The 9,707-nt window shown below is 57.1% G+C and overlaps 1 protein-coding gene across 3 annotated transcripts in view; it reads left to right on the forward strand.

The window, feature by feature from the left end:
• Positions 1-1,127: 1,127 nt before the first annotated feature.
• TRERF1 (transcriptional regulating factor 1) overlaps positions 1,128-9,707 on the forward strand; it is a 53,159-nt gene continuing 44,579 nt past the window's right edge. Inside the window, exons 1-4 of one of the 3 annotated variants that reach the window (XM_045294835.1) lie at positions 1,128-2,795; positions 4,229-4,275; positions 5,072-5,222; positions 6,472-6,780. In XM_045294835.1, coding sequence (XP_045150770.1) covers positions 1,386-2,795; positions 4,229-4,275; positions 5,072-5,222; positions 6,472-6,780 — 1,917 coding nt within the window. In that variant the 5' untranslated portion in view covers positions 1,128-1,385. The remainder of the gene's footprint in view (positions 2,796-4,228; positions 4,276-5,071; positions 5,223-6,471; positions 6,781-9,707) is intronic. The other 2 variants (XM_045294836.1, XM_045294837.1) reach the window with 2 other exon arrangements.

The following is a 9,707-nucleotide window of genomic DNA, read 5'->3' on the forward strand; positions in this document are numbered from 1 at the left end:
CTCTTGACTCTCCTCCTGCCTCTGCTGCTCCAGGCAAATAGACACCAATTGTTGTGCCGTGGCAAGCGTTTAAGACCCCAGATGCAATGCCACAAACTAGGAGGTCAGACAGAAGCTCTAAATGTGACATTAAGCCAATTAACTGAGCTGCCCCATGAAACCAAGACTTTAAACCTCCAAACCCAGAAACCAAGTCCTATGAGGTTTTTTTACATATTGTAAATGTAATCTAGCCTACAGCTTCTGCCGGTGCAATTTTTCTTACCTATGTAGCTTATTGACAGGAATTACAATAATCAGCTGCGCAACCTTTAATCAATGCAATATTTCTATCACTATTCGTCTCCCTCTTTCCCCCCTCCCTTCAACCCTTTCCTCATCCTGCATCTCCCGTTCCATTTAAGTTAATAAGTGGTTTTTCCATGTCTTTAAAGGGTGGAGTTGAAATCTGGATTGGAATCACATTGTATTTGTAGATCGGTTTGCATAGTATTGACATGTTCACAATGTTAAGCCTTCCTATTCATGAACGTGGACTATTCTTCCATCTATGTAGGGCTCTCTTGCTTTCTTGTAGTAGTATTCTTTAGTTTCTGTGTACAAGTCTTTTGTTTCTCTGACTAGGTTTATTCATAAGTGTTTCATCCTGTGTGTACACCATTTCCACAATGGCTGTACCATTTTGCATTCCCACCAGCACTGGAAGCAGGGCTGGAGAGTAGGAGAATGTACATGCACATGAGGGCGGGGGTCTGCAGGATCAATGTAAGAAGGGGGAAGCCCGTGCAACGGGATCATTTGTTCCTTTTCTTGTTAGTGTTTACTTTCATAAAGGAGTTGCTCTCTAGTTGCCTTCAACTTGAAGCATGGCCACCCCAGGTGTGCTGGAGTACTGCTGGGTTCCACAGGGCTTTCTGTGGCTTGTTGGGTTTTCCCCCAGAAGCCTTTCTGCTAAAGTGCTTCTGAGTGGATTTGAACGGCCAGCCTTTTTGTTAGCAGCCAAGCGCGGCACCATGTGTGGCACCCGGTGGCTCCTGTCCCTGGACCCGGGAGGAGCCATGGCTCGTTAGAATACGCCCATGTCAACCCTTTCCTGTCCTTGGATTCTTGTCTTGCAGGTTTGAGCAGCCTCTCTTCTCCGTGGTGGTGTTTGGTCCATCCCTCAGCCCGGGTGAGGATGTACAAGCCCCTGCTCTGCACCTGAGCGGGGCAGGCCAGCGAGGACTCCTGGCTCCAGCCACGACCGCGGACATGTCAGCCGTGGAGTAGTGCGGACTCTTGCACTCAGCATCTCAGGGTTTCGGTCCTTTTTCGGTTTGTTTGGCTTACCTTTTTTTTTTTTTTTATGGTTTTGTGGCTGGACATTCACGACCAAGGCAGGCGCCATGGGGGACCAACAGCTGTACAAGACCAACCACGTGACCCACGGCAGCGAGCACCTCTTCTACCAACAACCCCCACTGGGCGTCCACGGGGGCCTGAACCACAACTATGGGGATACAGCCACGGGGGGCGGGATGGATGCCCCTCAGGCCTCGCCCATCTCCCCCCACTACCCTCAAGACACTCGGGATGGCCTGGGCTTATCTGTGGGTTCCAAAAGCCTTGGCCAAGTAGATACCTCCAGGCAGGCAGGGTGGGGGGGCCATGCTGCACCTGGAAACCATGCCCAGCTACGCGGCAACCTGGCCAACTCGAATATGACGTGGGGAGCACCGGCCCAGGCGGAGCCCGCCGATGGCTACCAGTACACCTACGCCCAGGCCAGCGAGATCCGGACCCAGAAGCTCACCAGCGGTGTCCTGCACAAGCTGGATTCTTTCACCCAGGTGTTTGCCAACCAAAACCTGCGCATTCAGGTCAACAACATGGCCCAGGTCCTGCATGCCCAGTCCGCCGTGATGGACGGGAACCCCGACAGCGCCCTCCGCCAGCTCCTGTCTCAGAAGCCCCTGGAGACCCCAGCACCGGCTATCCCTTCCCGCTACCAGCAGGTGCCCCAGCAGCCGCACCCTGGCTTCACTGGCGGGCTGTCCAAACCGGCCCTTCAGATTGGGCAGCACCCTACCCAAGGGCACCTTTATTATGACTACCAGCAGCCGCTGGCTCAGATGCCAGTGCAGGGGGCACAGCCGCTGCAGGCCCCCCAGATGCTGTCGCAGCACATGCAGCAGATGCAGCAGCACCAGTATTACCCGCAGCAGCAGCAAGCAGGCCAACAGCGCATCTCCATGCAAGAAATGCAACAGCCGCAGCCGCCTCGCCCGTCGCACTCTCAACCACAGCAGCTGCAGCTGCAGCAGCGGCAGGGTGCAATGCAGATACCTCAGTATTATCAGTCCCAACCCATGATGCAGCACTTGCAAGAGCAGCAGCAGCAGCAACAGCAACAGATACACCTGCAGCCCCCTTCTTATCACAGAGACCCCCACCAGTATCCCCCGGAGCACGCTGTCCAGCTGATCCAGCTGGGGTCCATGCCTCAGTACTACTATCAGGAGCCACAGCAGTCCTACAGCCACCCCCTCTACCAGCAGGGCCACCTGCCTCAGCACCAGCAGCGTGAGGAGAGTCAGCCAAAGGCATACGCCAGCGACAGGCAGGCCCAGGCCCTGCTGAGCTCCCACGGGGACCTGGGGCCCCCAGAGACCGGAATGGGGGACCCAGTGAGCTCAGACCTGAACCGCGTCAGCAGCGCCCTCCCCCATCGGTCGCTCCTGTCCCCCAGCGAGCTCCACCTCAACAACTTGGGCCCTCCGCACCAGCAGCTGTCCCCGAGCACCCTGTGGCCGCAGGTATTCACACAGCGGGCGTTCTCCTGGGGCTGGACGCTGGACGGGGAGGGGACGACGAATGCGTGCAGTGCTGAATCCACCCTCTGACCCTTTGGTCCTGTACGCCTTCAGGAGCTTCACGTGCCACTGAGGTCGTGTTGGGCCCAGGGGATGCGAAATTAGAACTCAGTCCTTTGCCCGCAGAGCATCCAGTCTCACTGAGGAGCTGGTCCCTGTTTTTATCTCCTGGATAATGATTCGTGTCCTACTCAAGGGCTTGAGTCAAGTGCTTGGGGACACCAGTGAGAGTGTCTCCCCCACCCCACCCCGCCCGCGCCCAGAGAAATGCCACCTCTCTGCAAACCCCCCCCCCACACACACACACACACACACTCTGGGAGGGAGATTACAGGGTGGCAGCATCTCTGCGCATTCAAAATGCTTAATGAGTGTGCTGGGAGGTGGGGATGGATTCTGCGGCGACAAGAATTCAGGGTTACCTAAAGTGAGCTGGGCAGGAAGGCTGCAGGGTGTCTTGTGCCCTTTCATGTGCTACCGTGGCCGTAAATGCCACAAGGAAGTGATCACAGAGGTGGCAGAGATGAGAACTTCAGCTGCGTGCACGGATCCGGGCATCTCAGGCAGATACAGAATGGCCTGGCATGGGAACCAGCAGGGAATGGTGGCAATGGGGGTGCGCTGGAGAACAGGCACCCCAGCGGGTGACCTTCTCATTTGGGATTTTTAATCACAGTATAGCCACCCAGAGCACGGTCTGCAGACCAGGCCCCTCCTGTGGACCACAAATCCCAACTTGTGAGTGTGTGTCCCAAGTATACCAGACCCCAGAGCGGCCTTCCACATGCCGGCGGGCACTGTTGGGGCTGCAGTAGGTTCCAGGTTCTATGCTCGGGTCACAGCGGGGTACAGCGAGAACGGGAGAAGCTGGAGAAGGACCTGGCTGGGGGGAGTGGCGGCAAGACTTTGATGGCGGTGGAAGGCCTGAGGTGGACTTCTCCTGGAGCCTGTTTGGGGGGGCGGCTCAGGTCCGGCACTAACTGGAAGGCCTTGTGAACAGGAGAATGAAATGCCCAGGGCTGGAGGGGAATCCCAGCAGGAGGTCACCCCATTTCCCTCCCTGGGTCCGTCTCAGGGGTGGGCCCTATCTCTGCACAGGGTGGACCAGCTGGGGGAGCAAGGGGGGTGTTGCATCCCAGTGGGCTTGTGGCTGACATTCACTCTGGCCCCTTGAGTCAGTCAGGGAGCAAGTAGGAGAAGGAGGTCTCATGCATGGAAGTGGGGCAGGGAGGGAGTGGGGTCAGTGCAACCGGGGAGGGATCTTGGGAGTGCCAACCCCTGGGCGCCCCCAACTCAAAGACACTTCCCTTCAGAAATGTGTACATGTGTGCGTTTCCACTTCTCTTTTCTCGGTGTCCTGCGTGGCTCACAACCAGATGCCCCTACCCGATGGCAGAACCCAGCCAGGATCCCCCGAGTCAAGGTGAGATGGATCAGCGGAGGCGGGCGAGCCCTTGAGCAGACCGGGAGGCCTTACACGTCCATCCGTCTCTCACAGTTCGCTTCTGAGGTCAAAGTCTAGGTTCAGTTCCTCAAAGGAAGTCCTAAGGATCATAATGGCATCTACTGTGTTTGAGCACTTACCATAGAGGACATGTTGTGCAGTAACCCAGCGAGAGTGGGCATGGTTACCATGTGCCTGGTACACAGGGAGCCCTCAGGGATAGATAGCTATCACTATTATGTTGATGACGATAACAGGGGCCAGACCTGAGATCCCGAGGGCTTAAAGTTACACGTGAAATCGGCACCACTGCTGGGCGTCACCCCAGAGCCTCCGCTCCCTCCGTTGTCCACTGCGCAGTCCGAGAACGTTGGTTGACGCCCCGCGGTGTGCCATGTGTCCAGGGAGGTTCCAGGTTTGCCTGCCCCCTCCCCTCGTCTCCGAGTGAAGTCTCTGGAAGAGGTGGTCTGCATGGGCCCTAAAAGGGTTAAGAATGGGACCAGTCCTACCTACTTAAGCTCTGCAGTGAAGGAAAATGATCTGTTCCATTCACATGACGTTCAACAAGCCCCTTCTCACCCTGGCTTTTCACCTGTAAACTGAGTTTACTCTCTGGCGGGTGTTTGGAGGAGGGTGTACAAGGGGAGCCAGGGGCATGGGAGCCTTGGACCGATACAATGTTGCCAGCTGTGGGGCATGAGGTCTTATGGGTAACCTGCTCTTCTCTCTTCCTCCACCTGCGTGTGCTCTCTCCTTGGCCCTAACCCCGGAGCAGTGGCCAAGCCAAAGGCGTGTTCGGGGAGCAGTTCGATGCCAAGAGCAAGTTGACATGCTCCATCTGCCTGAAGGAGTTCAAGAGCCTGCCCGCCCTGAACGGCCACATGCGGTCCCACGGGGGAATGAGGGCCTCCCCCAGCCTCAAACAGGTGAGTGGGGAACCACCCCCCGCCCTCCCCAAGCTCTGTGCCGCTTGCTTTGCTTCGCTGCTGTCCAGATAGAGCCCCTTGGGAGCCAGCCAAGCCCACCGCACCCCACTTCACCCACCAGCTTTCTGAACAAGGGTCCGGCACAGAGGTGCTAGCGATTGTTTGGGTGGGTGATCCCAGCCTTCCCTCCTCCCACCACCTGGGAGAAGACAGACAGACACCCCATAGCTGCAATATCCTTTTGTACTTCTGCTTCTTGAAGCACTCAAGGCGGGTCACTGGGGTCTTCTTTATGAAGGTCAGTGTCCAGGCCTAGCGCACGGACCTGGAACTGTTCAACGGTGCCCCCCAGTGGAAGCCCACCCAAAGAGCCTCCCGTGCCCTCCGGATTCCCCAGGGAGATGAACGAGTTGAGCACCCCCATGGCAGGTTTTACAGTGAGACTACAATTCCATGGAGTCCCTCTGAATTCTCTGGATATGGACGCTCTTCATTTTTAAGCCGGTGAGGTCAGCTCCGTGAGCCAAACACCCCGCTTTCCGACATCGCTCCTTCTCCTTCCCTTGCCTTTGCCAGCTCGGAGAGCGTGGGTCTCACTGTGCATGTTCCAAAGCGGTCCCTTGACTTGAATAAAATGCAAAGTGGAATATGCTCTTGGCAGATGAGTGAAGGGAGGTCCCTAGAGTTTGAGGGTTCTGCAGCTGGAGTTCCCGGGCAGTGCAAACAGTCCCTGCACCCGACTGCCAACCGGAAAGGTCCAAGGGTCGAGTCTCTCCCTGGGTGCCTTGGCAGAAAGGCCTGGAGATCTTCCAGAAGTTAGCCACTGCAAACCGGTGGAGAGCGGTTCTATTCTGACACCCCTGGGGTCGCCAGGATTTGGAGTCCCCTCCGTGTCACTGCTGTTGTGAGCACTAGCTCGCGCGTGCGTTTTCAAGGGGCAGGCCCGCTTTCAAACCTGTGTCCCTTTGTCTCTAAGTGTCCCAGCAACTCAAACTTTTTGGTGATCAACGTTTGAATATGCATTTGGTGTTGGAAGCGTAGGAAGTGGAGTGTGATATCCTTGTCCCCTGCCCTCTGGCATCCCTTGAGCTGAGGGCCCCAGGGTGGCAGGAAGGAAACCACCCAGCAGGGGGTTTCTGTCACCCACGCCCCATGTCCTGCAACCTCTCAGGAATAGCCCAGGCCGTTCCCCGTTGGGGGAGCTGCAGTGCAGCCTGGGCCTGGATCAAAGCCTTTATTGTCTGTGTAGGAGGAAGGAGAGAAGGCCCCGCCGCCCCAGCCCCAGCCTCAGCCTCCACCGCCGCCTCCGCCGCCGCCGCCTCCGCCGCTCCCTCCCGAGGCGGAAAGCCTCACGCCTATGGTCATGCCCGTGTCTGTCCCTGTCAAGCTTCTCCCGCCCAAGCCCGGCTCACAGGGGTTCACCAACAGCGTCGCCGCTGCCCCCTCGGCCAGAGACAAGCCAGCCAGCTCGGTGTCGGACGACGAGATGCCCGTGCTCGTGAGGATGACCCTCTCTCCCCCACACTCACCCCAAGGGGCTGCCCCCGGCGCGCCTGCTGTGAGTTGCTGCTCTGCGATGCCGCCTGCCTGGGGTGGGGAGATCCCTCTGCTTTCTTGGAGAAGGGGTCGGCTCTTCTAGAGCCGCTGGGACAGGGCTAGGCCCTTGGGGGGCTGAGCGCCCTCCTTGGCAGCCTCAGGGGCCCCAGCCTGGTCCACACACTGCCCACCAAACACCTGCTTCTCTGCCGGTTAAATTCTGAGACCAGGCGGTGTTTCTCGGTTCCAAGCAATGAGAACTCAGCTGGCATTCCCGGTACTATCGTTCCAGCCACTAAAAGAGTTCAGTACTTCTGCGTTGCGGTTGTCCAGGGCTTGGCCACTGGTCCTAGGATCTCCAGACCTCCCCAAATCCTGCCCCCAAAGAGGTAGCCCCAGCCACATGGGAACCCCTCTGAGCGAGCAAAAGTTTGTCCCAATGCTCAGCCCTCTGTGTGATTGCACTCGATACGGGTGGACTGGTTTCCTTGCACTTGCTTTTTGTGCTTTGCAGGGAGCGTTGTTTGGTTTCCGTTTGTTTTCGTTTGTTTGTTTTCTGATACAAATTGAAGGTTGCGGCAGCCCCCCGTCCAGCGAGTCTGTCGGCGCCATTTTCCCCAACGGCATAGGCGCACGCTGTGTCCCAATTTGGTGATGCTCACAATATTTCAAGTGTTTTCATCATCCGATTTGCACACTCGATAGATGAGAGGCTATCACAATTTTTAGATCCACCGGGAAACCACGCCCTTTCACATGCTGTCTCCTTGCAACATTCACTGTACTGCAATGGACTGGGCCTGGACTGCCCGTCACGTTAACGTTTCCCTGTGTTTTGACGGTCACGTCTGGTTAAGCACCCTGGGAGGCTCTACTGCATGGAGGGGCCCTGCAAAGTCATCCCGCTGAGCGGCATGCACCCCCTCGCCCCCAAGTCTCAAAAAAGCAAAGAGATTTGTTTTCTCACTCAAAGTTCTCCTCTTTCTCAAATCCCAAGTGTTTCAGCCACGGAGCTTAGCGGGGCCTCTGGAACAGAGAGAAAGTGTGTCTCTCTGGCTGGACAGGGAGCTGCATCTCTGGCCCCTGGGACTTTGTGTCCCACAAACTACATCAGATATTTTCCCTCCTCCTGAAAATGGTTTGAGGGGCCATCCTTGTCCTTAGAGAATAGGTGACTGCTGGAATTCCAGGAACCATGAGGGGTTGGGTTGGGCCAGAGTTAGGGCAAGACAGATTGCTCAGAGAACAAAATAAATCCATTAAGAACCATATAGGTTCTCTATGTAATATCAAAAGGAGGCTTAGTGGGCTGTCGGGTAAACATTGGACTGATGACTACAAGACCATCGGTTCAAGCCCACCAGCTACCCTGAGGGGGGAAAATGAGACTGCTCCCTTACAGAGCTACAGCCTTGGGAAAAAATCCCACCTAGGGTCGCTATGATTCAGAATCTACCCAATGGCAGTGGAGTTTTGAGGTTTGCGTGATTACTAAGGCCTCCAGAGAAGAGAGACTGGTGGAGGGACTCCCAGGATGTCCAGCCGACAGGATATGGGGTGTCAGCAACAGGCAGACAGAAGAAGTAGCATTCCCAACCTGCCTCTTAGCTTGAGGAATGATTCTTAGGAGAGCCACACCATCATCCCCTTGGGAGAATGCTCAGTCTGAAGGGGACCAGTCACGAGGGAGAGGGTCAGAGTTGCAGGCAGTACCCCTCTCCCTCATTCAAGACTGTGAGAGAAAGACAAAGGCTGACAAGAACAGGTGATGGCTGGGATACAGCCATTGGGAACCCCTGGAGGGCGAGAAGACAGAGTGGAAAGCAGGAAGGACAGTGGATCTGGGTTTGCTCAGGAGGTCATTGGAGGAACCCTGAGCAAGGGTTTGAATTCAGGAACAAGCTTGGCTTTGTGGAAAGGTTAGGAGAGACGTCTTAGGTGAGTCAATGGACGGAAGTGTAAACATGGGGGTGGGACTGAGCACTTCAGAACAAGACCCTGTCACTGGATGTAAAGAAACCGAACCACCCGGGGAGGAGCCCTGAGCTCTGCTCCCAGCCAGGAAGGAGGCAGCTGAGACACGCTGAGCATGGTCTCCTCCCCTGGCCTTGCCAGGGCTGGACTCCTCAGGTTTGTGCCCCGCTCTCTGTGCTTCACCATTTCCTGGGCAGCTCCTTAAAGCCCCCAGAGACCTCCCCCTGCCCCCTGTTCCCGTCCAGGTCTGGAATAGCTTGGCCCGATGCGACTCTATGTTTCCTCAGGAGGAACATTCTGGGTTCTTTCCCCGGCCCAAGTGGCTCAGAGCCTCGCCTGGAGGATGAAAACACTGGGTTGGGAGCTGAAGGAACAGGACAGGAGGGGGCTGGAATAGAGGGGAGCCCCCCAAGGGCTCTCTGACCCTGTGACCAGAAGTCTGGATTCCACTGCAGGGTGGAGGTCATGCCGGGGTTGCATGGGTTTGAATGACCTCATCAGTGACTCAGGAACTGTCCCCCGGGGGGTGGGGTGGGGTGGTGGTGGGGTTTGCAGGAAGAGCCAGGACTGGCCCACGTCGGGCATCTTCTGCATGTTGTACCCAGGCCTGGGCCTCAAATAGTGAGGAATTCTCTTTTTGGGGGGCATCAGGGGGGAGGCTGGCTACAGAGCTGTGGTCTGGGTAGAGCCCCCTACCCCAGGGTGGGGAGGGAGTAGGGCTTGGCAGCCCCCCTCTGTGAGGCTGTCTGGGGCCCTGGGGGACAGTCAGGTAGGAGGAGAGGAGCAGGGCAGAGCTGGCTGGGCAGGAGGCACTCTCCCAGAGCTGGGGCAGGACAGGGAGGTCACCTGACCCTGACACTTCCCATCACCCCCTGCTGCCTGCCCTCTGGCGCCCCCCGCTGGGCTCCGAGTGCACCTCCGCCTGGCAGCCCCTCAGGTAGCCGCCCGGCTGGCCCTCTGCAACCTCTCAGGAAT

Source organism: Echinops telfairi, unplaced genomic scaffold (genome assembly GCF_000313985.2).
Source record: "Echinops telfairi isolate 266 unplaced genomic scaffold, ASM31398v2 ScPeMD7_3533;HRSCAF=4204_1, whole genome shotgun sequence".
Lineage (NCBI taxonomy): Eukaryota > Metazoa > Chordata > Mammalia > Afrosoricida > Tenrecidae > Echinops > Echinops telfairi.